The sequence below is a fragment of the Ips typographus genome, linkage group LG9 (assembly GCF_016097725.1).
Source record: "Ips typographus isolate SLU linkage group LG9, UJ_Ityp_2.0, whole genome shotgun sequence".
NCBI classification, from domain to species: domain Eukaryota; kingdom Metazoa; phylum Arthropoda; class Insecta; order Coleoptera; family Curculionidae; genus Ips; species Ips typographus.
In genome coordinates this window covers 9,634,527-9,662,040 of record NC_138430.1, presented here as the reverse complement: position 1 = coordinate 9,662,040, position 27,514 = coordinate 9,634,527, and the positions used below count along the sequence as shown (strand labels likewise).

The window sequence follows — 27,514 nt, the reverse complement described above, 5'->3', positions numbered from 1 at the left end:
TACGAAAATGTTCCACAATAATAATAGGTGTATATTCCGGATATTAGCGAAAATACGTAAATGACGCAGGTCAATTTCCTTTTAATGGTATAGTCACAGTATAGTGCACTTAATTGTACACACAGACACACAAATGTGCGAGCAAACTGACGTCAATTAAATTTTCGCATACTATTGAGAATTTATCAAACTGTTCAAAAACTCAATATTAGGAAAAAACACATGGTTATACTTAAGATTTTTGAATTGCAATATCTCGAAAACGGTAAACCTGTTCGTCTGGTTTTAAGCATATTTTTGCAAAATGAATATGGTGGTTGAATGAAATAATAACTTTTTGTTTCATAACGTACATAATAAACGGATGTGTTTATTTATATACAACCAAAATACATGAATTGGTCTCATGTTAAATTGACTCAATTAACTATTACAGTACCAGCGACGACCTTAATTAATTGAAACAATAAAACAAAATCATTGATCCAATTTACGTCAAAAACAAATCGACATAGTCAACAATGTTAAGTATGGAAATATACAAGGTTTGAAATATTTCTGTGTTAAAAAAAGTGAAAAACGCCATTAGAAAGAGTATATAAAATATTACAAAATGAGCCAAAACTGGCCTCTCTAGCTTTTCATGTTACCGAGATATTGTAAGATCCAAGTTTGTGCAATCTTCTTCAAGAATTAAAGCAATTTTTTAAATCCTAGGTAATATAAGCTTTCCATAGATTAAAATCATATTAATATCTAACCTATTAGTAGGGTAAACACAATCTGCTCAGGTATAAAAAAAACTAGAAGCGATTGATAATGAACGTTTATTTAATTTAATTGAGGTAGTTTTTAACTAATTACTGAAAGCCGGTACTTAAATACTTCTTTGAATTCCTGTTAGTAAATAAATACGGAGTGTTTGGTTTTGGACATTCAAACTTTTCCATTACGTATCTAAGTTTGGTTTGACTCTTCAACCCAACTGGTTGTAGCAAGTTATTCCATAACATATTCGCACCTAAAATAATGACAAAGTGTTAAAGGGAAGTTGGAAGTTTTTAAGTTTACCCACCTAAGGCATGGCCTTTTTGAGAAAAATGGAAACAATCATGCGTAATGAACGAAATGTCGATTACTTCATCAAATCTTCGAGCCGGGTCATCTGGTGCATTAAAAAGTTTGATGAAAGGTTGTATTACTACGGTGAAATCTTCTTTTTGGTCGTATCGTCCACTAAAAATCTATAACAACAAACAATTATTCGATTATTTTATTAATATAAAGTCTATCACAGGGCTAGCGGCAGTGACGTAATAATTGTCCTTTCTTGTCTGTTAGTTGTGAATTACATTACATGTTACATGTTATTGTTCTTTAACCAATCGTTAAAATTTTGGAAAATTCGAAGTTAGCGTCAAATATCAATGAAATCCTTTGGAACTAATCTGACATGAGTGAATTTCAATCTGACGTCACCATTTATTGCGTCACTGCCACTTCGGCTGGAATGGAGAGACACACACCAAGTCTTCCTCTGCTTTTTGGTATTCTTTAGTCAAACCCGTGATGATATCCATTTCATTACCACCTTCATGGAAACAAGCACAGAACAGACGATGGAAAATATGACACATCATGGTTCTTTTGATTCTGACGCTTACTGAAACATCTTAGCAAACCATTTAAATTGTTCCTAGTATTTATCAGTCAACTGCTCTTACCTAAAACGGGAATTAAATTTACGAAAGTTCTGGGCAAGTTTTCGTAAAGGTAATCCAACGCTTTCATTAGTTTGAGGGCGTGGCTTCTGGCTGAAGCTTTTTCCTTATTGTAACATTGGGCTGAACAGATGTCATTGGCTCCAAAGAAAACAGTTATCATCTTCCAATCATTGTTTAAGTCGATATTAGGGTCGGATTTCATTTTTTTTACCTATAAGAAAGCTTGATATACACCAAAGTTAAGTAACAGCTTCGGCAAGTCCACCAGCATGTCATGAATATAACAATTCATTGTGCTTATAATATTCTGACTTGAAGCTTTGAAATAACATTTAATACAACATTTTGATCATCACAGAGTTAAGTTTGACAACAAGTTATATTTTTTACTTACTAGTATTTTAGCTTGTCTAAAAGCGTCCGCATCTGCAGCCACTGGAAAAGCCACGTTAAGTTTGGCCTTAGATGACAAGAATTCTCCAGTTCCGGTTGAGTATCCTCTCAGATTGTGATTGAACTCCTTTAGGATATTTGGCAGTGTTAAAAATTGCCTCCAGGTTCCTTCTCCTCCTAAAATAATTCAACGCTTATTATCACAAACATACTTGAGTGATGTGACTACCGATGCACCAGGACACTCCTCTATTCTCGATCATGGTTCCTAGAGCAAATTCCTCCATGGCTCCGTTACCAGCTACTAAAGAATCTCCCATGGCACCAATTACGTCAATATCACCAGGTCGTAATTTATGCACACTGGAAGGTCTAGTGAAAGATCTTCCAACTCCGTACTTGGTAAAGTTTTTACAGGGGAAAGGCATGGACTTGGAAAAAGGAGTTTGAATTCTGGAGTACGGTGTACTAGGATATTTTATGATAAAATTTCCATGCGTTGGCTGAAATATACATAAAAATATGAATTTCCCTGCATACTAAATTTTAAAGACTTTCGCTTATAACAAAAGACTGTATCGCGAAATGTTTAGACTGGGCGTGCATAAAATTTCAATGATTTTGTTCGGTCAATTTACGTGATGTTTTGTTTGCGACAAATTGTTGGCATACTTTTGTACATCCGTAACAGTTTTCTGTGTAAATCAATCACTGTTAAATAGTATAGAATGACCAGAGATTAATCCTCTCTATATTCTTATAGGAATAATACTTACTTTAGTCATGTCCCTTAACATATTGCGAAACAGCTCAATGGGTTTTGAAATCTGTCCAACCACATGGTTTCCAATTAGCAAAATGGATAAGTATAATTTCCATAATTTCAAAATGTTAACCATATTCTTGGTAAATGATCATTCCGCTGATAAAACTGAAAAAAACTTACAAGATTATGTTTATGATTTAACTAGTATAAGTTTGGTCATTACTACTTCAGCAAATATATCAAAATGTTAAACTAAAAGTAATAAACCGTTTTTATTTAAAATGTGAATAAACTGATTAATAATGAACTGAAAAAAATGAGGTTTAATGTCTCGTTATATTGTAAAGTATTCCACTACCAAAAAAATTAATGAGTTGATAGATCGTCCCCCATTCGATCAACTAAATTTATGTTTACGTAATAATAGTGACAGAAAGTTTTAATTTTAAAACAGTTCAATTATGTAATAATTAGTGGTATTAGAAACACAGTGTGTCAATTTGTGTATTTTGCCTCAAGCAATCCAATTTTTGTGTTATTTTACTTTTTTAGTGGGTGTAAAATGATGTAAGTCGCCCAAGTTTTAGCAAAAAATATATTTTTTTGGTTTAGTTAATATATTCTTCCCAAGACTTATTTTCTTACTTAAAGTAAAACGTTATACTTACAGTAACTATTCCCTGGTTACAAAGCACATCACTATACAATTACGCACTAAACGCAAAGACATTTTTTTTCTGATGTGTGTTTAAGGGGCACGTAGTGGGAAAGTTCACCAGCCGAATTAACAATATCGCTCACATTACATTATTTTCGTCTGCTGAATATTAAACTATTACCGGTAACTAAAAATGTCGTTTTAAACTTTCACACTTTGAATTAGAACAGTAACACCCCGATAAATCATAATGTTTATTGTCTTGCATACATATCATTTAAATGTTTTAATGGTTGTTCCGTTTTTTTTTGGGCTGGTCAAAATTTTGTCAAAACTAACGGTTTCGAAACCGTTTACAAGTTTTTACACCTGACCTGAATGAGTTTGACTGACATTTCTATACAGTTAGTTAGGTAAAAATGAACCAGAATTTTTAAACAAAAACTAAATACTAAGCTTTATTCACTAATTTAATAGTGGGTTTGTACATCACAATAGATTTGAAATCAACAGCGTACAAACTTAAATACAGTACGAAACCTATAATTAACACCCACTCCGCCACTGCACTGATCACGTGATATTCATAACCACCTGATTCTGGAGTCCATTTAGTAATATCACCACCTAAAAGGTTCATTTTAATGGAATAATTCTGAAGAATAAAAAAAAATTCAATACCCTGAAAGTCTAATAATGATAATAATCCAAATAGGCCACATATGGACAAAGCAGCCAATATTATCACATTGAGAAATAGTCTGAAGATGTTCAGGTTACGATTTCCTTGGGCTGGGTAGAGTTTAAAAGAAATGTATGTCTGAAAGATGAAATTATCTGTATAATATACAAGTGGACGCATTATCAGGCAATTGAAATGTCTCGAAAGTTGTTAGTAAAACACTTACGTGAATCGAAAGTACAATTTGTCCAATTCCAAAAGCGGTTACAGCTGCCAAAAGATGAGGGATGAGGAAGGGCTCTACTTGAAAACATCCTAGTGTAAACACACCCAATACTGAAATAACACCCAACCAGAGTGACGCAACATTGAATTTGGTCAATTTTTGCTTTGATGTGTCTTCCTTCTGTCCGTCTATCAAGTCTTTGACTTGTCTATATCTCAAGTACAAGATTGACATCACTGAAATATTTAATTTCAAGTGGAATTAATTTAAAAATTATTGGATAATAACTAAGAATTATAAAAAAAAACTTACTCAGCAACGAACCAAACCCTAACATTAAAGTAAATATGCATCTTGCAAGTGACCACGCTCCTGTATCACTTACGTATGGAAACACTGTGGGCACATCACCATTTGTAGTTGACAAAATGTAACTAAAACAATTACAATATATTACATTAATGTTTCAATTATAAGTGTAACTTACGTAGTTACAAACGTAACCGGATATAAAATTCCTTGCAAAACAGGTAAAATCCAGCAATATTTAAATGGCATTTTAGGTAACGTTGTAATACACTATTTTTGAAACAGTACTAAAATAAAAAATTGTTTATTTTTAAAACAGTCTTAAAAGCGTCTGAAGCACTAGAAAACAAGTCTATTGATTTTAAGTTTTGCCTTGGAAATCCAATTAAATGTGCCTATTTAAACAATTAGCACAATTAAAACCCCATAATTGATTCTCTAGTCGTACATTCATTGAAACGTTTAATTTACTTGACATTTTCCACTTTTTTTGACTGGAATGTCATTTAAATTGTATTTTGTTAAAAAAAACACAAATGCACTTAGTATACTTTGCCCGTAATTCACGACTATTGGAAATAATTATTATCAACTATTTATTAAAATCGGTAATTTGTGAAGAACTCTGCTACAAGGACTGATCAATAAATTTCATGTTTTATTTACCTTTGGTGACAAAATAACAGGTAGGCAAATTAGTTACCGATTACACCTTGTACTATTATTTTACTGAAATTAAGTATACACTCGATTAGGTTAATATCTATAGATAAGAGACACTTACGTAGTCGCAAATGTTACAGTATACAACAAACCTTGGAGAACTGGCAAAACGTAAGCATACTTGAACGGCATTGTTAAAACAATTGATTAGGTTTGAACAATGTGGGCATATTTCAATATAAAGTATAATTTAAAAGGTAATTTGGAAGATTTCCGGCTATTAAAAGTCGACAACAAGATTTTAATGAATGTTATTCATCATAAAACACTCAAAAAATATGTTTTGTTAATTAAGAAAGAATACAAATTTTGGCATCGCAGTATACAAGATTGATAAAGGTGGACTTTGGGACACCCTTTATAAAAAAAAATAACGGCACCTAATATTACCAAAAATTTGTAATTACAATAATCGTTATATTGAATTTTCCATATTAACATTTTTATGTATGTTTTGCTGATTGTTTAATTTTTTGTTGTTAATGTAGAGATGAGACATTATAAAATGGTCACCCAACACGCTTGACTAGACTAGATTCATATAGATGATGTTAAATTTTATAGATATATTGTTGTGTATTACAGATTATAAATTGATTTATTAAAGATGTCATTCTGCCTTTTTTCTGATCAACCTAAGGACAGTAGTATTAATGCACGTAATTATATCGACAAACGCGTTGGATCTTGAAACGAACCGTAGAAAAGAATTTAGTCTTTGACTTTGTCCATATCGAGGACTTTACTCATTTGCTCATGTGGAAGCATTTCGAACAATTGCTTTGAAAAATTGGTCGAGTTTAGTACCAGCTGAGATATAGCAGGTAGGAAGCATTAATTGAAAAGGTAAATCCTGATTAATTAATAACTCATTTCTTAATGGGACGCAGTTAGTGTTTGTGCGTGGAATTAATAACAGTTTAAAAAATTGGTGAGTCCCATTTTTAGTTATTACATCAGAGGGTTTGAATGCAGTATTCAAGTGCAACTGCAAAATTTTTCTTTTTACGTAAATACAACATTTAAATTGCAGGGTCAACAATGATGGTTATAGCAGTTTTATTCAAATGGATTCTACTAGCGTCTTTTGCCTTTGCAAATTCAATGGCATTACGAGACGAATATTCAGCTTTAGACAAATTTTTACCATTTTTAAGGATATTCAAAACCTCGGCTAGCACTACCCTAGATAAGATCAGTCAAACTAGACAAAGCAAAGCAATTAATATTGCCAATGGAGTAAGTACACTATCCCACTATTTAAAGTTTGGTTTACTCGATAATAAGTGTTTTAGAGGTCATACCATATCCCATCAGATACACCATTTATTTGTCCACTCAATATAACCAGAAGGAGTAAAGAAAAACCAGTCAGTGTTCATCGTCTTCGTCCAGGTGATATTGACGTAGTAGGTGCTCTAGGTGACAGTTTAACCGCAGGTTTCGGAATAGATTCCACTAATCATATATCGACCTATTTTTTCGAAGCCAGAGGCTCTTCATTTTCTATAGGTAACATTCAATATACCTTTTCAATTAATAATAGGTTTGTCATCAACTTTTGTAGGAGGGGCTGGTAACTGGAAAACCCATTTTACCCTACCAAACATTTTGAAAATGTACAATTCTAACGTTTACGGTTCGTCAAATAATTCCATCACTATACAGCCATCTTCAGGCTTTAACGTTGCTGAAGGAGGTGCAATATCGGAAAATATGCCTTTTATGGCTAAAACTTTAGTGCAACGAATCAAGAAAGATCCTAAAGTCAATTTGAAGGATGATTGGAAAGTATTTGTTGCCAAACTATCTGTTTAATGGCAATTAAACTTGAATTTAACAGATGATTACAGTGTTTATCGGACATAATGACTTTTGCTCAGTTAACTGCTACAAAAACGGTTTCAACCCTAATAAAATATTGAAAGAACACAAAGAAGACATGTTGGAAATTTTAAGGATATTAAGAGATAACTTACCAAGAACTTTAGTGAATATCATTCCACCTTTTCGTAAGTTTACTCCTTCTCTTAGCACTTTAATTGTACAAACTTTCGTTAGATATGAATATGCTATTTGCAATGACCAATAAAACGCCATTATGCTACTTAACCCAAGTAGTTTCCTGTCCCTGTTTTATTGGTTTACCTCATGCGCATCTCAAAGCAAAGTCACTCGATTTAGTCACGAAATGGCAAAAATTGGATTTAGAAATTGCCAATTATCAGGAATTCGACAGGGAAGATTTTACAGTTATCGGACACGAGTACATGATAAACTACACCATCCCACTTTTGGAAAATGGACAATTCGATTATGGTTATCTGGCTCCAGATTGTTTTCACTTATCCAAGAGGGGACACGCAAAATGTAAGTTTAACCTGGTAAAATATGGAAAAAGAGAGCTTTTTTACTTTCAGTGACTAATGATTTATGGAATTCACTGCTGGAACCTGTAGGAAAAAAGCAACCAGCTTCTAGGAAAGAATTTACTCGTATTTTATGTCCAACCAAAAAACATCCGTACATATACACCAGAAGAAATTCAAATATTACTTAATTATTGGATTTGTGTTTTTTTTTTAGTATAGTAGATGCAACAGCTAGAGATATCTGTAGTTTTAACCATTGTAATCTTTTCTCTTCAGAAATGTTAAACTATTGCTGTTGCAATATTCATGAAACCGCTCATTAGTATTTACAAGTGAGGAAAAAACGGTTAAATGCAAAATACCTCGATGAATTACTAAGCTATCAACCTCAAATTAATATGCGCGACAAGTAGGTACATCTTTGTTCAATACCTGTAAAAACCGAGATCAGTATTACGTAGGTATAGCAATTTTACTACTATGCAATTTTAAAAATTTCAGTTTTGCATAATCTGGGAATTGATGCTGATTAAAGGTATTATTTGAAACAAGTTTAATTTGGGACACTTTAGCTGATGATTTTCAGAAATATTTATCCTGCTTTCTCTCTTCTTCTTTATGTGTACTTACAGAATTACGTGAAAAAAAAAGCAATATTTAGGTTTATCTGTATTTGGGTTTCTAATACTAAATAAATGCTAATTTTATGCTAACTAAGTGTGAAAGTAAGTACAATCGATTAACCAAAAAAAGAAAATTAGTACAAAGTCTGCAGAAGTACATTAAAAAATATTTTTTTATTTACTTTGTGGTTCTAAATACGATGCAGTTGTGGTTCTTCTATTAGACGTACTCTTCCATTTTATATTCCAACCAAACTTTTGATTCAAATGTATCGTAGTTTTCCTGATTGCATTTCCTACTTCGTAGTGAACCTAAAACAGATTTTGTACTGTAAATGTTATATTGATCATGTTTTATCATATGAATTACCTCGCTATTGGCATAACAAAAGAATAAAGCTACGCAAATTCCTTGACTAGCCTCCATCGTGTACCGAAAGTAATCGTAAACGTCTTCAGCTAGACAGGTGTCGTTGATTACAATTTTTTTGGCGGTAATAAAGATATGAAGTCCAAAGAGCGGTATCAGAAATAGGGTTGCCCGAAATGCCACTCTAAAATGTATGTTTGTAAATAAGTAACATTAACATTTCCAATGACAGGAGTTTCTACCAACTTTGTTTGTTTGGTGGGACCTTTTTGCTTCATTTTAAACAACATTACTCTGATGATATCCATAAGAAGTAGAGTGTTAATGACTAGAATCACCACCCGAAAACTGTCCACAGACCATTGTTCTCCATTTGTATCCACCATCCAACAAGACTCTCTATGATGTGAAGCAACTACAGATACCCAAATTATTGATGGAAGGAGAGTTAGGACTACAAACAATAACTAAGTCCCGATTACAAACATAATAAAAACGCTTCACCTGCTGTTACACCGTAAATAGTTATTAATTGAGGATTTTTAGCAAAAGTCCTTACTATCACCTTATGCAAGTAATACCCATCCATAAGCATACAAGCAAAGGTGGCGTTAGTGGCTGCTCCAACAAAAAACGCTAAAACTCTACACGCTACAGAGTTGTTCTCCATCACGTGGTGACTTAAATCAGTGGAGAGTAAAGCGTCAATTATGACAAGTTTCTTGGCCATAATAGTGAGAACATTTCTCACAACAATAGCTATCAACAAATTCCTATGTAGGACTACTCTTAAAGTGTCTCGAAACACTGGAATGGCCAGAAATATAATAATGGCTGGCATACAGCAAACTGTACAGACAAGCAGAGCGGTCACGTGATAGTTGTATCTTTTCAAGTAAACTGGAGCTATGGCACACCCTGTATAGTCGGTTTGTTGGTTCCAAATTGCTTGACTTATACTTGAATTCCAAAGGCAATCTTTTTTGCTTTTCACTATAAAAAGTTATTGATGGTGTTCAAAAAAACAAAAACAATTTCACTTACAAGTGCACACTTTGTCTGGAGATTGATATGCTTGGCTACTACATGGTAATGTTTGGGTGGTGTTCACTTGGGTTTGTGGAAAACATGACCACCCATCCCAAATGACCGGACATTGTGTACTTGCTAATTAAGAATATTGATGAAATTTTACAGCTAAAATAAAATTTTAAAAAATTGTCTTACTACTGACAATATTTTCATTAGTCATTTCGTTATCGCAACAATCTACGGCATCAGAACAACATTTGATATAGTTTTCATACAGTTCATCTGTAGAAAAAGACTTTTTGAGCAGTTCTGCAGATTCGGCATGGTTGTAGTCGAACAAAGCAATTGTATTATTATCGACCTATAAATTGAATTAAAACGGCATGAGAATAATCCGGCTAAACTTTACCTTAAGTTTATACTTACAAGAGCTACAGGTAGTAGAATCGTAACATTTTTGCAAGTAAAGTTGAAAGCTAAGTCATATTGGTACTTGTTGACGAACCTGGCACTATTCGTGTAGTTATAACACAACAATCCAGCATAATGGTTCCAATAGATACGGTTTAGGGAGCCGGACCTCAACAAACAATGTTTTGAAGAGTTCTAAAAAAAAACAAAATTTGTTTAACTAATATAATACAAAATTGAAAACTGTTTTTGCCAAAAATTAAGCAATATAAGCTACTTACGTAAACATCGGGACAATATTCATTGGGATATTTTGGCATAGCATTCTGTAAGATAGAAATAAACACTTTAATAAAACACACACAAAACAAACAGTTTGAATATTCTAATAAAGCTACAAATAAAAATTTCAATAATGAGTACTATATCACGTTTTTTTGTAGCTATTTTGTTATAAATACAACTAAAGACACTAAATTATACTGGTTTTTAAAAACTGCAGTGAATAGTACCAAAACAACGTTAACGTTTTCTCACTTACCCCTGAAATAAATACAAAACTAAGAAAACAGGCAATTCCAAAAAGCACTTTTTCCCATTTGTAACGCATTTTCTATAGTCATTCATATACTTTTAAATCAGGAATTTATTGTAATAACAATCTGGCGTATAAAGGATAAAGATTAATGCGACTTAATCTTATCAAATCCGACGCAATACAATTGTAACCTTATCTGGTGATATGATTTAAGGTGCTAAATAAAAAACTAATAAAATAATTATAGTTTGTTGATTTTTTTCGGTAGCAGTTTGATACATTTTAACTTGCTTTATAATAATCTGAAATGAAGCGATAACGTAACATTACACTAATACAAAAAAAATCAGATTATAAATACAAATATCACAAAATCGATAATATCGACTAAATACAGTATTCTACAGTGCTGGGTTGGTGAGTTTGTTTTTTGAAGCAGAATAATTATATCACTAGTATTTTTAATTAAAACTATTTTCCATGTCTGATAACGTAGTTGTTTTTCTCTGAGGTGGCAACTTCCAATGCAAGTTCCAACCATGCTTTTGATTCAAGTTGATTACGGTTTTCCTTATTACATTACCAAGTTCGTAATGTACCTACGTGTGATATAAACGCTTTACTCGACTTGTGTTATAAGTTTATAAATTACGTACTTCACCATTGGCGTAACAGAAAAACAAAGCAACATAAATGCCTTGAATTGCTTCCATTGTGTAACGAAAGTAATCGTAAACGTCTTCAGCCAGACAGGAATTGTCGACAACAATTTTTTTAGCAGTTATAAGGATGTGCAGTCCAAATAGTGGCATTAGAAACAATGTTGCTCGAAATGCCACCCTGGAATTGATTTTAATTGGTTGATATCAAATTTCATTTTAATTAGCGTGTGCAAACTGAATGCTAAAAATATGTGTGATAAACTTACATTGTTTGTTTGGTGGGGCCTTTTTGTTTCATTTTGAACAACATCACTCTGATAATGTCCAGAAGCAGTAAAGTGTTGATAGTTAAAATTACTACCCTGAAACTGTCCACCGCCCACTGTTCTCCATTGGTATCCACCATCCAACAATCCTCTCGTCGATTTGAAGCGAGAACAATAGCATGAATAATTGAGGGAAGGAACGTTAAAACTGACAACAAAGACTCATTAAAATGTTCAAATTATAATTGACATAATATCTACCTGCTACAACAGTGTAAATGGTGATTAATCGAGGGCTTTTGGAAAATGTCCTCACTATCACCCTATGCAAATACAATCCATCCATCAACATACAGGCATAAGTGGAATTGGTAGCGGCACTCACAAAAAAAGCTAAAACCCTACATGATATAGAGTTTTTCTCAATTACGTGATGGCTAATCAATGGTGGTAGCAGAGCGTCGATCATTACAATTTTCTTGGCCATAATAATAAGAATATCCCTAACAACGATGGCGATTAACAAATTCCTGTGTAGAATCACCCTTAGCGTGTCTCTGAATACTGGTATGGCCAAAAATATTATTATGGCCGGTATACAGCACACAATGCATACAAATAGGGCAGTCACGTAGTAGTTGTATCTCCTCAAGTAAACTGGAGTTAGGGCACACCCTGTATAGTCGGTCTTTTGATTCCACATTGCCAGTTTTTGGATTGAATTCCACAAGCATTGCTTTTGACTTTCCACTATAAAAACAAGTATAAATTAACACATACTAAAATAAAAGATGTTGGTTTACAGGTGCATGCTTTTTCTGGTGACTGATAGGCGTGACGGCTACATGGTAAATTTTGTGTTGTGTTTACTGGTGTCCTAGGAAAACATGACCAACCATCCCAAATCACTGGACAATCAGTGGAGGCTACGAATATAAAACAAAAAATGACAAGAAGAATAACCAGAATTAATGTGGCTTACACTGCTCGATATTTTCCTCGGTCATTTTATTGTCGCAACAATATTCAGAATCCGTACAACATTTAACGTAGTTATAGTAAAATTCATCTTTTAGAAAATAGCTCTTTAATAGTTTGAAAGATTCGGCATGGTTGTAATCGAACAAGGCGATTGATTGGTTGTCATTAACCTGGAAAAACTAATTATAGTAGAACACAGTTTTTGAAAATTTGAAGTTTATTTGATTTTTTCTATCTACAAACTGAAACGAAAATAAATTCCGCATTTAGATTAGATATACAAATTCTGGCAATTTAATGTAATGTTTAAATTAGAATAGAAATTACAATTGAACATTGTTTGATCTCACCATTAGCCGAGTAGCAAAGTGAAGCAAAACTGCATTAAATTACAGCTCGTGTAGTCTAAATATTAGTCTTTTGAATTTAAAATTGGGTATTGCATGAAAATACTTACAAGAGCTACAGGTAGTCGAAGATCCGTACCATTGCATGTAAAGTCAAATTCGATGGTAATGGGTTTAGATTTATTGATAAATTTGATGTGATTCGTATATTTGTAACACATGAATCCGGCATAGTGATTCCACACGTTTCGACTTTTATACTCGGATCGCAGCAAACAATACTTTGATTCATTCTAAAGCAAACCCAAAAGTGATTAGAGCCTATAATCAACATGTTACTTACATATGGTTTGAGACAATATTCTTGATTTGGGATATTTGGTAATGCATTCTGGAAAAAAAATGAAGATTAGTTAGGTAAATGTGCAAAAGGTCTGAAAAAAGCTATTTCAGGTTGGGTAAGAGAGGTGTGTGGGAAGAAAAGTGGTAAACAATGTTAAAAACACATTTTATTAAAAACAAAACAATTCGAATAAGTGGATAAAAGTGACATTTGTATCTTCTGTGTGACAAAGTAAATCATATTTACCTTTTTCGAAATTGATCCTCTTACATCTGCAGTGCAGTGGAAATCTTCATCAATTCTTCAATCAATTTTTATTAAGATATTAACGAGTTTAAGTCAGGATTTTTGATGTAGCAAACATTTTCCTTATGACTCAAAAACTGCTGTTTAACTAAAGTGTTTATTGAACGTTTACGGAAATTACTTACCTTTGCGAATAAATGTCTTTTTCTATGACTTATGACCCAAGAACGCTTAATGATCGATAACACTTTTTGCTATAAAAGCTATTAGTTAGAGTCTCTAAAAATACTGTCCCTTGGTCTAACTTTATGAATTTTCAAAGCTAATGGTGGAATTCGCTCCCTGTTTACGCATCCAAATATATCAGTTTATGACTTTTATATTATGGTAAGCTTAAACGGAAACCATAAGAAAAACCCCAGTTGCCAGGTCGATGAATCACAACATTCGTTAATTAATTTTAAACCGTTTTTATTCGGTGGATGAAAGGCTCGATCGGTTAACGTATCTTGTTTAGAAACCCTGTACATGTAAATAAACCGTAAATATTTTTCATATACCTGTTAAAGTTTCACCAGAAAAATTATGGCAGGTTAACTGGTTTAGGAAATTTTTGATAAAGTCAAGACGAAACTAACCATTATGTTAGTTATCGTTGAATGATGTGGTTAATTGGTACTTAACCGTTCTGTTTATTTATACGGTAAAATTAAAACAATAACTCCACGACTAATTGTTATGAAATAACCCTTTAAGCTGATTAATTAGTGATTACTTTTCACGTTGCACTCTAATTTGAAACTAATTTTAGAGCTTTTTCCCATACAAATTATTTGAGCCAGGTGCATTTTCTCAACAATTTATATGTTCGTTTAATTCATTATGTTAACAGTGTCTAAAGTTGTGCTTAAAATTCAAAAATATACCGACAGATTGTTAATAATATTCTTTCTAGAAAATGATTCAAGTGAATGTTAACAGCAAAAGATTATTTAAGTGATAATTTAAAAAAAAAACTTTGTATAGTTGGAATGTGCTGAAAAACACACACACACTGTTAAATTTAGTACAATTTCAACTTTTTGTCCGTAATGTAGCTACAAAAAAGAATACTCTTTTTCTTATGATTATGATGGATCATTGTTGTTTTACTTGCACGGGGTAGTTATATTACAAAAATATCGGTTATTAAACGCAAACACGAACATATTTTCGCGGAAATATTATTTGTAGCTTTCCAAAAATACTTCAGAGACCTTATTAACATTTGTCTTTTCTATTTTTGCCAAACGACTCGTATGAAATACATGCATTTATGAAGTAAGGTTATTAAAAAATACTTACATTTTCATAAAACAATAGCACAAACGAAACTAAGAAAACCAACCGGCACATATTAACACTTTACTACTGCCGCTAAGTGTATTTGCTGTAATTTCATTAACTCACTACTGGCTTATCGGAAGTTGATCAAGACAATTAATTGCTATTGACTCAAACACACACCAGTTTTAATCTAATCAAATTTACGTCTGTTTGGAGAAGCGCAACCGTGTATATCCTCACCGAGCCAAACTGTTTGAATGGCGAAGAACATGGAGGTATTCGCGTGCTTAATTAATGGATCTTATCGATCTTATTTTTAGATTTAATGCCTCATATTTGCTTTTTGTAAAGTTAAATATACAAAAGTCGGAGTACATTATTATTATTATTATTATTCATATAATCTGATGTTTTTCTTGACAAAAAAGAGTGTTTCAAGTCAAAGTTTTTTTTAGACAACCTCATAAATAGTTTTAAACCCTTAAAAAAAAGTTTTACAAATATGTTTTAACTAATTGAACTTGTGATTAAACAGGTGAATTTTTGTTGTTTCTCTATGCCAGTTAAGGGTAATAATTTAACTGTGCTTCTAATTTTATTTTAATGAAACTCATTTAGTGCAAACTTCAGCTGCATAAAAGACGTCATAGTTATATAAAAATCAGGGACAAAAAAAAATCGAGGTGCCCGCGATTTTATTGAAACTTCTCAGTAGGATATGGCTACATTATGAAGCAGATGCAGCCATATAAGAGCCATAAAAATCTTCAGCATAGCAAAAACAAACGGACAAAATGTAAACAAGAACAGAAAACTTCATAAATCACCGTCTCAATATTTTGCTTCGCCGTTTATTTTTATTAGGTCTAAGGATAAGCTCGCCTTAATGTTTATCGCTATAAACCAAAAATCCAAAAAGTTCTACATATGTAATACGGATATTCTTGTAATGACCGATGCGTCATTTATCAAAAATTCGCGTACATTTTCTATTACCCTATCAACCTTCGACTTTGGTCGATTGAAACTGCAACAAATTTAGAACAAAACTTTATTAATCTTTGATACACTTTAATAAGAAACGACTTGAATCTGGTTCTGAAGATTGTTGCGATGGAGATTATGATCGGCGCAAGATTTGCAACACAATCTTCTGAAACCTTTCAACTGACAATATCTTTTCAAAAGATGAAAGGCACAATACTTGGACTCGTCTTCTTTGCAATTCCTCAATTTTCGTCCTTTGCAGAACTTATTGTTCACTCTGGTGAAATTTCCTGAACAAACTTTTCGTTGAGGCGAAGGGGGTTCCCCGCAAGTTCCATCATCCACAGCGGGACAATGAGCTGTCCTAAAAGAAACTCCTGTTCCACAACTAGCAGAACACTGAAAATAGGTTAACAAAGGAGTTTGTTTACCAGCGTGGCAAAGCAAAATTAGGATAACTGATTGAATAAAAATCTTGGAAGACTTAGGGGGGGATTACAAGTCTTAAGGATAAAACATGTAACAGCCCCATTAAGAGTTGCTTTATAACTGTTACAAATTTTTTTATAGAATCTTTCAAATCTTCTTATCCTCCGTTAATTAATTAAAAAATGGCTGTGTTGCTATTACCTCAGACCATTGAGTAAACTGCCAATTATAGACACACGGTACTCTATTGCAGGCTCGTATATTTGGTGGGGGTGTCCCACTACACTTTTTGGGGTTTATCATGTATTTCGACTTCACGACTTCTGGATAACTGGAAACCGAGTTGGGAATGCAATAAATTTCCCTGTTTTGCAATCCCTGGCTTCCGCAGGTAGCGCTACAGGGCTCCCAATCACCTGGATACCACTGAAACTCACACCTGCACCACTTAACTTCAAGTTTAAATCAGAACTTGTAATGTGTTTACTTAAAAGTGTTGCAAGTTTCAGCCTCAACTGCAGGTTTTTGCAGCAAAGAGCAATATTTCCTTTTTACCAGTTTGTTGAGTTGATTATCCCAACATCCGGTGGTTTTCTGTCTTCGGCCTCCACCGCAACTCATTGAACAGGGCCCCCAACCGCCAGTAATCCACACAAATCTTGTAGAAGGTTTCATAAACGTTTCGTGTATGGAATATTCCGTGTCCGAGGACAAAAAGATTCCTTTCAGTGCTTGTGTTGCTGACGTAACAATCTTCAAGTCGTTAAAGTTAAAAAGTTTACGTTTCAATGACAGTATATGGACTTACTATGATGATAAGTTCAGAAAGTAAAGGACCAGTTCCCCAAATGTTGTGGTAACTGCCAATTTTTCTGTAAAAAAAGTTGGTACCTTCGACAATCTTTGAGTGGACTGCACTGTTTGGTATGGTAACCGCGTAGCCTTTCTTATTTCGATTTTTTAGTATAAAGGCTATAGAAGGATAATCGTTTGAGTTCTGGAAGGTTACGTTGGTCTCAATGTTAATGTTGCGTGCCATTCTTGGTAAAATTGAAATCTTCTTGACTTCTAAATCACATTTTTTGATAATGGTTTTGTTGATGATGGTGAGTTTAAGTAGTGTCAATACCTTTTTTAAGCCTCTTTTTTAAAGTCACGTGCTTCTTAATACAACCAGAACCGTCTCCCCCACATACTCCACATTTGTCTCTAGTAAGACTAGAGTTTAATCTTCCATCACAACCTATAGGATAGCAGATACCCTGTAAAGTAAATCAGTTCTTAAACCTGTTTCCGTAATATGAAAATTAATACTTGAATGCAAATCTGGTCTTCGTTTTCATAAGAACATGGAGTACCATCTGGTAAGTTTTCATCCATAACAAAAACTTCTTTACGTTCTTCGCTAACGCAGGAAAATTTACACTTTTTGTCCTCTACAATTAAAAATATTTTACTATAAACATTAAAAGACAATACAACTTATATTAACCTTCTTGACTCTCATAAGGGAGCCACGTGTCTGATATTTGAATACCTGTAAAGTTGAGAATTTTCGGCAGAGTTTGACACTGTTGGGCCCTCAAATCCACGTAAGGGTTGTGACAAGCGGTCTTGTTGCAAAGCTGAAATTCCTCTGTAGGTCCTTCGCAATTTTTACCTCCGTACGATGGCCTATACAGCAGCAAAGTTGCAAAACATTTTTTTTCTTATTTAGTCAAGCTAACTTAGGATTGTCGCAAGATCGATAACGATACTGCACGCCAACGCCGCAGGTTCTAGAACAGGGACCCCAAAAACTCCAGTCGCTCCAACCGCCATGTTGAGGGTTGAGCACCACTGGAACTTTGTCAGCATTTTGGGGGATATCGCTGCAATATCCGTTTACGCACCACTGTTTGATATAAACAAAATACTTTAAAGGTCGTTGTTCTTTTTATCTAAATATAGTTAAATATTAAAGATACTTAATAATTCACTAATGAAATAAATTATTACTTTAGGTTGTTGTAGCTTAAATTCGGGATTTTCTCAAAAACAATAAACCACTACATGAATGATTAAAAGCACACTTTACCCATCCAGTTTGAGTTTTGGAGCATCAGATGATAATTGAATTTGGTGTGATTTAGTATTAAAATATGCAAGTCTCATAAATGATTGTCGTTCATGATTACTGTATTAGCTAAAAAACATGCTTCTTTTAGTGTCTTTTTGCAAAATTACCTTTCCAAAACCACATTCAGTCCCTTCGAGTGGTGGTCCTTTTTTTGACTTACAAACTAACGGCGCAGCTTCATGTCCGCACCAAAGGTGAGAACAGGGGTCTACTATGTCAAAAGCACGGCACATCAAGTACCTGTCAGGAAAAAATAAAAGTAAAATAAGTCATAAACACGTCACATAAAAGGGTTGCCAGATCCGTCTACTCGATTTCTCCTATCTTTTCTCATTTTTTTTTAAACTGAAAAAACCGGTCTAGAACACTGTTGTGCACGCCAAACTTAAATTCAAAACTTTACTATACTCCCTTCCACAGATTTTAAAGGTACAGTGCGTTCCTCAAAACCTCAAACTGTTTCAAGTAGAAAGTAGTTCCTTCAAAAAATATCCCCAAAAAATTCTATTTTTTCAGTCTTTGTGTCCATTTGCAATTGCAGTTTAAACATTAAACCATAATGGTAAAAGAAAGGTTTTCAAATTCGTTTAGGAGTGATTTTTGTTATTGCTTAGAATTTTTCCATTAGAGTGCAAACAAAACAAAAGCACACACATACACCAAATACGGTCTCGATAATTTGCTTTTTGTGTTTGTTAAAAGCTTTGATAACCGAAGTTAAAAAGATTAACGAGAAACAGGCAAGAGAGACGTAATACGTGTGCGAATTTACCCATCCCCAAACTCGACTCGACATTGCTCGTCCATGCTGAAAGCCGTTTGTAGAGTGGCGTTTAACAGAATCTCCTCCTTGTAACGGGGTGCGTTTGATAAACAACTCCAATTACTGAAAGCAAACTTCAAAGTTTACAAGAACGCAATCGCTACGTTTACAACGGACCTCAGTTTTTCTTTGTACTCCCTTTTCGAGCACGAAGACCACGAAAATTTACTGAAAGTTGAGGAAACCATGGCAGCCATTACACTACCCTCCAATGGGTCTTCACTGCAATTGTTGTTTGCTTTAAGATCGCCGTCATGGGACAAACCCAACCTAATTTAACAATCAGTTACTGTAGTACTGAATGAGTCAGAAAATCACTTACATGTGAGCCATTTCATGTGCAATAATAAAAGCGCTGGTCAGTCCTTCATCTTTGTTTAATGCACAGCTTCGCTTGGGGTCACACACTCCTCCAACTGGGGCGTAGCCCGATGGACCTCCTAGATCTGATCTAATAAAGTAATAACAATCTCATCAAAAATTGCTCTAAAACAAAAAATCTAATTTATTTTCCTCAATCCTACATGTGTTCTAATGAAAATGTGGAAATATCATGATTACACACGGTAACATCACTCAATCGATTATTTTGATCTTGTAAAATTTCTAAACATCCGTTTTATTGTAAAACTATAAACGAACATTTAGACACTAAACTTGACCTGATTTTACCTAGTTAACCAGATGGCAACGTCGTGTTTTGGCTGGCCCGACTTCAACGTAGAATGCAACTTCCTGTTCCACATATTCACGTTTTCCAACGACTTTTTAGGATTTCCCGATCGGATTATGCCGTGTTTTCCGTGCTCGTAGAACAGCAATCGGGCTATTACAAGTTTTATGTTAGCCCCCAGGGAGGCGTCCTGGTAAATTGCGTTTACCTGAAACCAAACTGGGTCGAACTATCAAATATCACACATCATCATGGTCTATCGTGAGTTTCGTATTGTAAATAATGTGAAAACCACCACAACCCATTCAACAACTCAACTTACAATATTCATCAATGCGAGAACGTATTGTTGTACTTTGTCTTTGCCATGAAACGTTATCAGTGTATGATCCACACCCACTGCAATCTCTAACCAACGAGTTGGTAAATTATTGCCATGCCACGAATGTGCTGAAACAGGAAAAAACAGGTTTAACCCCTAGAAATTGCGGGGTGCAAACGCTTGATAATTCAGTATTTATTTAACGAAACGATCGTTCGTGAACGCTTATACAAATTGCTGTTCATGTTTATACACCTGTTGATTTAGCTATTTTAGTAGAAGGTAGATAATTATTTCAAGATTTATTAGCTAATTATTAAAATAGCATAACAAAAGTTTATACGGTAGAAGTAAATTTCAAGGAATTTTTCGAATTAAAGAATGTAATACGCTTTTAATGAAGCGAAAAGTTATTCTAAAGTTAGAAAAATAACTAGTATAAGAAAATCAATTTTTCGCGAGAGCTTTAGAGTATTTTCCTGTTTTTCCTCCACAAAAAGTTGAACTTAAAAGGTTTTCATCCAACATTCCACTCGCAAATTTAAAATTAAAAATCCCCGCGTTCTTCACGCATCATAAACTTTAACACACATTCTACCATCCTTTTTTCATTTACATAGAAAGGCCTGACTGACAAGGGAAAAATTAAATTAAATTACGAAAAAAAACTTACGTTCGGATATGTGCGCTGAAAATGAGTTTACCTTCAGTTACGACGGCCGACCAGGCGGTATCATAAAAATACCCGTTCTCCTCGTCGTAATAATCCCCGGAGGATCCGTTTCTCATATTATACTCCAATGGAATGCCACTGTCTCGGCTTACGGTGGTGCTTTTGGGGTCGTAGACCGGGTCAGGGTGCTGATCAAATTCAATATCGGAGTCGTTTTCATTATCCTGGATGTCTATCGTATCTCCAGTTAAATTGAACAACCAGTCCGGATTCAATTGAGCCGACCTGGTGGAGCGTGACGAAAAACTGCTTTTCTTTGTACTAAAAATTTGTTTTTTAATTGAATGATGAGTGTTTAGTTTATTAAATTTAAAATAGTCGCTACTCTACTGTACCAGGGTATCTCAAATTCGATGGTTCTTCTATTATTTGAGTGATATAAAGGCTGGATTATGATCCTTGGATTACGATTTTCAGATACTTGGATTTTCAAGGTTTAGAGAAACATTAGTTAAGTTTGACGCCCTCTAGCGCCCAAATAGTTTAACTTACCAACCAGTGTTGTCATATCTTTAGACAGCACATTTCATTGGCTATCTATTCACGTACAAAAGCTTATACAGGTGTGGTAAATCCAAAAGCGACCATAGGAAAACCGTGTTCCATATTTGTCCATATTTTTAGCGCGCTGTTGCCAAACGCCGTAAGTATTCAATACCCTCGACAAACTTACTTACGGCGTTTGGCAACAGCGCGCTAAAAATATGGCCTACTTGATATTTTTTTCGTTTTCTGTCTATCTCCCGCGCATGGTATTACCTACGTTTCTCTGTCCGTTACACGGTTTATCTATGGTCGCTTTTGGATTTACCACACCTGTAGAGTGTGAACCAAATTATCGAGTTATTTACAATTAAATGAAACACTGCATTTAAAAAGTGGAAAATAAATTAAATAACTTTGACGCCCTGTAGCTGCTAAACCGTCAAACCAATTAACCAAAGTTGTCATATTTTTTAACAAAGCCCATTTTATTGACTATCCACGTGTCACGTGTATTTGACACAACAAAAAAGTAAAAAAATGAGAAAAAAACAAAATTTAGAAATGGCAGGAAAAAAAAGTCAGGTAATCTTGGAAAAACTGGTTCAAATAGCACCGAGCACAGGTTCGCAAAAACCCCATTTGGTACTTTTGAGCATACCCTGTAAAACCATCGAATTTGAGACACCCTTTATACTCTTGCTTATGTTTTTAAACTACACTTAGGCTTTCTTTTCTCATCCGGCTGTTCGATCCAATATTAAGCATTAAGGCAAATGGAGACAGAAAGAAAATACTGAAATTGACGTTGTCAGTAACGAATAAACATCAAGATTGAATTTCTTCGCTTTAAACTGAATTCCAGATTCTGTATGTACTAAATTTGCATGACAATAAGAGACGTTTTCAACAAAATTCTCTAAAATGCTAGCTGGTGTTATCCCTAAGGAATATTTACAGACAGATTGATGTTCACAACAACAAACTATCTTTATTGCAAGTAGGTTAACTTTGCTTAGTGACTGTGTAAAATCCTTTTTATAAAAAATAGTTCACTGGATTAAACTTAATCACTCCCTCATTCCTGCACCATTATTCGTATCAAAGTAAAGGAACTGTATCCTATTACGTCAAAGAGAAGCCAAATCGTATTGCAATTGACTGAACTCTAGTAAAGTTTTTTTTTTTCTATCAATGGAATTCAAATTGCCCTATCAAGTAGGAAACCCTAGTAAATTAATCGAATTTATGCGTTTTTCAACTGACTTAATCAAAAAATTAAAAGTCTGCAAGAGAGATTAATAATTAATTTATAAACTCTTTGTTTCAAAGTTACACGTTTTATTTAATTAATTAAAAAGTATTTTACTTACGTTATTACTAACTGGTGTTCGCTACTACTTCTATTCAGTGGCTCAAAAAAGTAAGAATAACTCTGTTTTTCAAAGTATCCAGTTAGCAAAGAACCGCAAATGGTCACTGCGGCTCTGCTACTAGTTTCCAGACCCTGAACGAAACCAGTTTTAAACTCGCATTCCTCCACATTAATTATCCTGGTATTATCTGACGAAATCCATTCCGCTTTGAAGTTTGATGCAAACCGAAGATTTCCTGCATTAATCACACAGTCCGATTAATTAAAATCGCTCGGCGATTACAAGAGCAATTCAAAATTCAATCAACAAGAGGTCTTTGCAGTGGAAAATTGATTACCGTTATTTGGAAAAACCAACAACCATCGGTCCATTTGAACGAAAACAACTATGTCATCAAATATTTGTTCCTTGGAAATCTTTGGATAAACGACCAAAACATCCTGAAATCCTGAAACAAACCACAAATCTTGTAGTATTAGAAAGGGCCTCCCAAACAAACATGTCCGTTTCGATTAAACAAGTAAACCCATTATAGATGTACGACCGGATGCAACTCGCCCTTTTAGGTACTTAAAAGCAATTAGCTGATGCGGTTTAAGGGCCATTTGTTTTTAATTTGTTAGTTAGGACTTACCTGTTAGCGATAGTTGAAAAACACTAACTATTATCAAAAGTAAAGTTGTGGAAAACATATTTAGTGTTAGTCACTTAAAAGCTGGTGTTCTACTGTGTTGTTAAAAACGGGATTTTAATTGTGTCATTGTGTTTAATTTGATGCATTAACTGGCATTGAGATGGTTACTGTTTGGACGTAATTAACACCACTACTGGAATGTCAAATAACTACAAAATTTTTTAGTAATACTTATTTAATTGCAGTAAATTGGTGTGAAAAATTTAACGAAAGGGAAGATATGTTTTTAAAAGAGAATATAAAAAGAACGTGACTCGTTCGGTTCCGCTTCCAGAGTTGCAAAAGTTGTGCTCGTCACAGCAAGTTATGCAGGAATGCAACTTGGTCCTTTCACCGATCACAGTGCAACCAGATTCGCAAGTTTCGGAACAATTCCGCTGCAGAAGCCACAATTTCGGTTTTCCGGTTACTTCTTCTGTGCTCGTTGACATTGAAATGCGTCTTACCTGTTCAAAAATAGACGAATTTGTAGTTTTGTTAGAAAAGTCAAATTTAAAGAATGCTTGATACACTTAAATAATTCCCTTAAAATCAATATAAAAGTTTTTTAACTGCTTTCATCAACTTTAGATTTTCTTAAGTAAACTCAGTGAATGATAACCCTCAAATTGAAGCTTTAGCCTCTTTATAATTACAAAGCAGTTTAAATTGCTCTTCCCCTGTTGCTGCTGTTCGCCTACATTTCCACGCTTATCAAAGTTAATGGGAAAAAAAATTTCATTTCTTACACCCTTAAAAGGAGGATATTATACCTCCAGCGTGAAGAAACAAAATTAGGTTTTTCTGACTGTTCGATTCTCTGGTTACCTCCCAGAATAAGTTATTAATATTTGTACAATTTTACTAATAATTTTGGGGCTGGCATCCAATGAAACAGAGCTTTATAGCGCAATCAAGTTCCAATTTAACATTATTACTGCAGGGAAACCAATTTACTAAAAGCAAATATTTAAACTGGGGCAAACGACTGCATTGAAAGAGCGCGTTTTTTGTTTGAGGTTTTTAAAAATAAATTTAATGTGCAGCTTAGCAAATAACCATACTTTCATTCTTTTCATTATTGCAGATTCTTGAGTGCTGTTTTTGATTGGAAATTCTATTACCAGCTGTTTTAATAAAAAAAAAACAAAATTACCAAACATTTTCTCTGTTCTTTACTGCACTTGTGATGTAAACTAGACGAATTATGAGTGAGATTTAAGCATTTATCACCGTCAAACATCGAGTCACATTTGTGACACCAAAGATCATGCTGCTTTTCTCTCGCCTCCTTCGTCTGGTGCGGAGTTTCGCTCGGTCCTGAAACAAAAAGTTCCATTTTGTCAGCACAGCTTGGAAAGTTTTGAGTCGTTTAAATTAAATTTGAACTGGAATTAATTTGAAAACTCTTATTTCCGTCGACCCTTTATTAAAAGTCTTTTTTAATGGTCGATAAGGAATGCAAAACATAGTAACATCAGGTTTTGACAGCTTGGACTATTACGATAATTTCTCCGCGAGAGGGCGTTTTACATGGATACAATCTTTGTAGGATTATAAACATTTATTATAAACTAGTTGACGGAAAAATGTTGTAACCAACTTTTATATTAATAATCTCAATTTACAACTTTAACTATAATCAAATAGAATATTCAAACTAAAGTAAATACACCTTGTGATGTGTTAACAACATTTGCCACACACCTTTACGCGTTACAGTGTTAACAATTTCTGTGAAAACTTAATGAATTTAGTTCACCACCACGTACAGATACCATAGAAAAAATATTCTTGCCCTAAAGCATTTTATTTTTATTTCTAAACCTACTTTGATTACCTACGAAAGTTATTTCCAGTTCGTTGCCAGTATTGGAAACTTTCTTCCTTCAACTCTTTTTAAATAAACCTCCAACTCTCACATTTCAGATCTTTTAAGACAAAATAAGATTGGAAACACGTAAACTCTAGTTTTAAATTTTGTCTCTATTTGTATCTGCAGATAATGCTCTCACTTGACATTATAGATATTTACAATCGAACACTTACGTAAGGCAGTGGTAACTAGAAACCAAAAAAAACACAGAGCACACACAACCAACACTCTCATGTCATTTCTTGGTCTTTAATTCAGTCTACAATAAAACACAATCAAACCATTCTAATTTCCATTAATGATGTTCTTACTCCGACTGGCAAACATAGTCAGCCATGGATGCAACAACGTGGGGCCCTAAGGACGCATGTCTCTTCCGTTTCAGCCCCTCAGGCATTGCCTCCGTAACCTGGACGACGACGTGACGTCACGGGATCATTAAGGGATCGCTTCCTTCTGAGCGGTATTTGGGTTATTTTTACTTAAGTATCGGAAATTTATCCTTAACTCACCTGTTTTCTGTTTGGATACGACGAGATCACGGTTTTCGAGATACTGATGATTAATTGGCCTGGATACAATATAAGCACAAAGCAAATAATAAATTGATACCTCAAAGAAAAGGAGATTTTTCTATTGAGCAGATAAAATACAGGGTGTTTAGTTAGTTTGAACTGCTCGGTAAATGGAACGTTTAACAAATTAATAACTTTAGTTTTCAACTTTTAAATAAAAATCAATGCGTACATTACAAAGCAGTGAAACAACTCTATGATATTTTAACTTTGGCCAAGCAAAAATTGAAATCCAATAAATGACATCTTTCTAGAAAATAATGAATAGTTACTAAACATTCGGCGTTTCAAATTACCTTTGCAAGCTCTTTTCAAACTTTAAAACTACTGCATCTGACCTAGATCTCTGCATTAAGCTAGGTTTGTCCTCGCTGGAAACTTGTTTATGTAACTACGAATTTGGAGCTGTCTTAATTACGAGGGCAGGTTTTGAGGACGTATTCTACCTGGGTTATTAAATTAGAACGTCAAAGTCAGCCCTAATCTAGGCTAACGAACAAAGGGATGAGGCCGTCAAACCCCAAAACTTTGTTACCCTTGTCTCGAAAAATCAATGCGTGCGTCCTGGTTTTTTTTCAAGTCTGGTTAACGGTCGCCAACCCACGAAATTAATTCATCCCGTTATTTTAAAGCTAAATTTGAATTTTAAAGTAATTTTTGAGTGCACTGAAAGCCCGAGAACCTAAAATATGCAGGGTTAAAATGGGGGTTTGTTCCCAAGCGGATCAAATATTCAGTGACGAGTGGGGCTTCGATTACTTTTGCCACAATAATCATTTTTAAAATAGTACAGTGTTTACGCTATAATTTTTCTATGTTATCACACTCACCAACAATGAAGTTTCAGTCCTAAACTCCACCAGGTTATGAGGCAAAAATTAAATGTTGGAAGCTCAACAGTAAACACAATTTAAGCCACAAAAGCTGCATATAGCCACATTTTAGTGACCCTAGTAACTAAATTTAAGCATACACCGATAAAGGGATTGCAATTGGGGTTGAAAGTTTTGTAATTATGGTGCAGTATAGAACATTACTACCTAACAAGTCACTGAAACTGAGTTGGTAATTGAATTATCGAAAAGTTTAACGGTGTAAGGAGTTATAGTTGAAGTTAAGCCTGATTTGCATAATACTTGTGGCTTGTATTCAGCAAGCACAAAAGTAGTGTAACACCGGTTTCTACCTGCTGGTAAAGTAGTTGTACTAATTGTCTAACGATGATTAGTGCTGTAATAGCCAAAAAAGCAACTTTGTAGTGGTGTGATAACAAAATGGCATCCACTACCAAATTCAAATACATTGTTCCTAAGTTCAGTTTCTTCAGTAACTATATCAAAATTTAGATCTTAAAACGCTATTTGCACTGTCAAGTAAGTTGCAAATTTTGCAATCTATTCTAAATTAAGTTAAAAAACTAATAATCATATTCATTACACGTTTTAGC

The 27,514-nt window shown here is 34.0% G+C and overlaps 7 protein-coding genes across 15 annotated transcripts; 1 reads left to right on the top strand and 6 right to left on the bottom strand.

The window, feature by feature from the left end:
* Positions 1-811: 811 nt before the first annotated feature.
* On the bottom strand, positions 812-3,829 carry LOC145733557 (phospholipase B1, membrane-associated-like). Its single transcript, XM_081986443.1, has 8 exons — positions 3,552-3,829; positions 2,894-3,048; positions 2,347-2,620; positions 2,119-2,294; positions 1,725-1,935; positions 1,527-1,672; positions 1,076-1,244; positions 812-1,021 (listed from the first exon to the last, which is right to left on the bottom strand). The coding sequence occupies exons 2-8, from the start codon at positions 3,014-3,016 to the stop codon at positions 861-863; spliced, it is 1,260 nt and encodes a 419-aa protein (XP_081842569.1). The 5' UTR covers positions 3,017-3,048; positions 3,552-3,829; the 3' UTR covers positions 812-860.
* Positions 3,830-3,971: 142 nt separating this feature from the next.
* On the bottom strand, positions 3,972-5,997 carry LOC145733559 (DNA damage-regulated autophagy modulator protein 2-like). 3 transcript variants are annotated; one of them, XM_081986448.1, is made up of 6 exons: positions 5,425-5,470; positions 4,937-5,045; positions 4,762-4,883; positions 4,450-4,685; positions 4,223-4,361; positions 3,972-4,168 (listed from the first exon to the last, which is right to left on the bottom strand). In XM_081986448.1, exons 2-6 carry the CDS (start codon positions 5,005-5,007, stop codon positions 3,993-3,995), a joined length of 744 nt encoding a protein of 247 aa, XP_081842574.1. In that variant the 5' UTR covers positions 5,008-5,045; positions 5,425-5,470; the 3' UTR covers positions 3,972-3,992. The 3 variants fall into 3 exon arrangements, with proteins under 3 accessions (XP_081842574.1, XP_081842575.1, XP_081842573.1); XM_081986449.1 differs by lacking the exons at positions 4,937-5,045; positions 5,425-5,470 and adding an exon at positions 5,543-5,997; XM_081986447.1 differs by lacking the exon at positions 5,425-5,470 and having other exon boundaries at positions 4,937-5,275.
* Positions 5,305-8,047, top strand: LOC145733558 (phospholipase B1, membrane-associated-like). Of its 3 annotated transcripts, XM_081986444.1 has the most exons (9): positions 5,323-5,444; positions 6,067-6,305; positions 6,372-6,412; positions 6,515-6,720; positions 6,777-6,993; positions 7,049-7,272; positions 7,325-7,493; positions 7,543-7,851; positions 7,902-8,047. In XM_081986444.1, the coding sequence occupies exons 4-9, from the start codon at positions 6,523-6,525 to the stop codon at positions 8,039-8,041; spliced, it is 1,257 nt and encodes a 418-aa protein (XP_081842570.1). In that variant the 5' UTR covers positions 5,323-5,444; positions 6,067-6,305; positions 6,372-6,412; positions 6,515-6,522; the 3' UTR covers positions 8,042-8,047. The 3 variants fall into 3 exon arrangements, with proteins under 3 accessions (XP_081842571.1, XP_081842570.1, XP_081842572.1); XM_081986446.1 differs by lacking the exon at positions 6,372-6,412; XM_081986445.1 differs by lacking the exons at positions 6,067-6,305; positions 6,372-6,412 and having other exon boundaries at positions 5,305-5,444.
* A 462-nt stretch (positions 8,048-8,509) lies between these two features.
* Positions 8,510-10,989, bottom strand: LOC145733555 (corticotropin-releasing factor receptor 2-like). Its single transcript, XM_081986440.1, has 9 exons — positions 10,831-10,989; positions 10,571-10,615; positions 10,305-10,484; positions 10,074-10,239; positions 9,891-10,013; positions 9,351-9,839; positions 9,093-9,300; positions 8,847-9,030; positions 8,510-8,788 (listed from the first exon to the last, which is right to left on the bottom strand). Exons 1-9 carry the CDS (start codon positions 10,897-10,899, stop codon positions 8,651-8,653), a joined length of 1,602 nt encoding a protein of 533 aa, XP_081842566.1. The 5' UTR covers positions 10,900-10,989; the 3' UTR covers positions 8,510-8,650.
* Positions 10,990-11,062: 73 nt separating this feature from the next.
* Positions 11,063-15,259, bottom strand: LOC145733556 (calcitonin receptor-like). 2 transcript variants are annotated; one of them, XM_081986441.1, is made up of 9 exons: positions 15,017-15,258; positions 13,427-13,474; positions 13,194-13,376; positions 12,738-12,906; positions 12,559-12,681; positions 12,017-12,505; positions 11,756-11,963; positions 11,484-11,667; positions 11,063-11,426 (listed from the first exon to the last, which is right to left on the bottom strand). In XM_081986441.1, the coding sequence occupies exons 1-9, from the start codon at positions 15,065-15,067 to the stop codon at positions 11,289-11,291; spliced, it is 1,593 nt and encodes a 530-aa protein (XP_081842567.1). In that variant the 5' UTR covers positions 15,068-15,258; the 3' UTR covers positions 11,063-11,288. The 2 variants fall into 2 exon arrangements, with proteins under 2 accessions (XP_081842567.1, XP_081842568.1); XM_081986442.1 differs by lacking the exon at positions 13,427-13,474 and having other exon boundaries at positions 15,017-15,259.
* A 776-nt stretch (positions 15,260-16,035) lies between these two features.
* LOC145733524 (A disintegrin and metalloproteinase with thrombospondin motifs 1-like) lies at positions 16,036-23,734 on the bottom strand. Of its 3 annotated transcripts, none has more exons than XM_081986384.1 (18): positions 23,578-23,734; positions 23,281-23,391; positions 22,941-23,178; positions 21,056-21,345; positions 20,352-20,479; positions 20,029-20,237; positions 19,679-19,807; positions 19,474-19,626; positions 19,306-19,419; positions 18,641-18,773; positions 18,142-18,308; positions 17,907-18,088; positions 17,729-17,850; positions 17,544-17,676; positions 17,223-17,482; positions 16,902-17,167; positions 16,616-16,853; positions 16,036-16,384 (listed from the first exon to the last, which is right to left on the bottom strand). In XM_081986384.1, the coding sequence occupies exons 1-18, from the start codon at positions 23,633-23,635 to the stop codon at positions 16,070-16,072; spliced, it is 3,246 nt and encodes a 1,081-aa protein (XP_081842510.1). In that variant the 5' UTR covers positions 23,636-23,734; the 3' UTR covers positions 16,036-16,069. The 3 variants fall into 3 exon arrangements, 2 of the variants coding, with proteins under 2 accessions (XP_081842510.1, XP_081842511.1); XM_081986385.1 differs by having other exon boundaries at positions 17,223-17,479; XR_014179225.1 differs by having other exon boundaries at positions 16,245-16,384; positions 16,616-16,861.
* A 53-nt stretch (positions 23,735-23,787) lies between these two features.
* Positions 23,788-26,502, bottom strand: LOC145733526 (uncharacterized). 2 transcript variants are annotated; one of them, XM_081986389.1, is made up of 5 exons: positions 26,364-26,502; positions 26,005-26,063; positions 25,666-25,948; positions 24,773-24,936; positions 23,788-24,083 (listed from the first exon to the last, which is right to left on the bottom strand). In XM_081986389.1, exons 3-5 carry the CDS (start codon positions 25,724-25,726, stop codon positions 23,841-23,843), a joined length of 468 nt encoding a protein of 155 aa, XP_081842515.1. In that variant the 5' UTR covers positions 25,727-25,948; positions 26,005-26,063; positions 26,364-26,502; the 3' UTR covers positions 23,788-23,840. The 2 variants fall into 2 exon arrangements, with proteins under 2 accessions (XP_081842515.1, XP_081842514.1); XM_081986388.1 differs by lacking the exon at positions 26,364-26,502 and having other exon boundaries at positions 26,005-26,317.
* Positions 26,503-27,514: the final 1,012 nt, after the last annotated feature.

Bases quoted from the DNA above. Each gene is read 5' to 3' on its own strand.
- LOC145733557 (XM_081986443.1), bottom strand. From the start codon at position 3,016: ATGGTTAACATTTTGAAATTATGGAAATTATACTTATCCATTTTGCTA. The intron at 2,295-2,346 runs GTAGTCACATCA...GAATTATTTTAG, and splicing joins AGGAGTGTCCTGGTGCATCG to GAGGAGAAGGAACCTGGAGG. The intron at 1,245-1,526 runs GTGTGTGTCTCT...TTGTTGTTATAG, and splicing joins AAAAAGCAGAGGAAGACTTG to ATTTTTAGTGGACGATACGA.
- LOC145733559 (XM_081986449.1), bottom strand. From the start codon at position 5,613: ATGCCGTTCAAGTATGCTTACGTTTTGCCAGTTCTCCAAGGTTTGTTG. The intron at 4,686-4,761 runs GTAAGTTTTTTT...TAAATATTTCAG, and splicing joins AGGGTTTGGTTCGTTGCTGA to TGATGTCAATCTTGTACTTG. The intron at 4,169-4,222 runs GTATTGAATTTT...TGAACCTTTTAG, and splicing joins ATCATTATTAGACTTTCAGG to GTGGTGATATTACTAAATGG.
- LOC145733558 (XM_081986445.1), top strand. From the start codon at position 6,523: ATGATGGTTATAGCAGTTTTATTCAAATGGATTCTACTAGCGTCTTTT. The intron at 7,273-7,324 runs GTATTTGTTGCC...TGAATTTAACAG, and splicing joins ATTTGAAGGATGATTGGAAA to ATGATTACAGTGTTTATCGG. The intron at 7,494-7,542 runs GTAAGTTTACTC...AACTTTCGTTAG, and splicing joins GAATATCATTCCACCTTTTC to ATATGAATATGCTATTTGCA.
- LOC145733555 (XM_081986440.1), bottom strand. From the start codon at position 10,899: ATGCGTTACAAATGGGAAAAAGTGCTTTTTGGAATTGCCTGTTTTCTT. The intron at 10,616-10,830 runs GTAAGTGAGAAA...TCTATCTTACAG, and splicing joins GTTTTGTATTTATTTCAGGG to AATGCTATGCCAAAATATCC. The intron at 10,014-10,073 runs GTAAGACAATTT...ATTCTTAATTAG, and splicing joins TAATGAAAATATTGTCAGTA to CAAGTACACAATGTCCGGTC.
- LOC145733556 (XM_081986441.1), bottom strand. From the start codon at position 15,067: ATGTGCCGGTTGGTTTTCTTAGTTTCGTTTGTGCTATTGTTTTATGAA. The intron at 13,475-15,016 runs GTAAGTATTTTT...TTTTTTTTCCAG, and splicing joins TGCTATTGTTTTATGAAAAT to AATGCATTACCAAATATCCC. The intron at 12,907-13,193 runs GTAAGTATTTTC...TAGTTTTTCCAG, and splicing joins TTCGACTACCTGTAGCTCTT to GTTAATGACAACCAATCAAT.
- LOC145733524 (XM_081986384.1), bottom strand. From the start codon at position 23,635: ATGTTTTCCACAACTTTACTTTTGATAATAGTTAGTGTTTTTCAACTA. The intron at 19,420-19,473 runs GTCCGTTGTAAA...GTTTGCTTTCAG, and splicing joins GAGTACAAAGAAAAACTGAG to TAATTGGAGTTGTTTATCAA. The intron at 17,677-17,728 runs GTATTAATTTTC...TTTACTTTACAG, and splicing joins AAGACCAGATTTGCATTCAA to GGTATCTGCTATCCTATAGG.
- LOC145733526 (XM_081986389.1), bottom strand. From the start codon at position 25,726: ATGAGAGTGTTGGTTGTGTGTGCTCTGTGTTTTTTTTGGTTTCTAGTT. The intron at 24,937-25,665 runs GTAAGTGTTCGA...TTTTTGTTTCAG, and splicing joins TCTAGTTACCACTGCCTTAC to GACCGAGCGAAACTCCGCAC. The intron at 24,084-24,772 runs GTAATTTTGTTT...ATTTTTGAACAG, and splicing joins AAGAACAGAGAAAATGTTTG to GTAAGACGCATTTCAATGTC.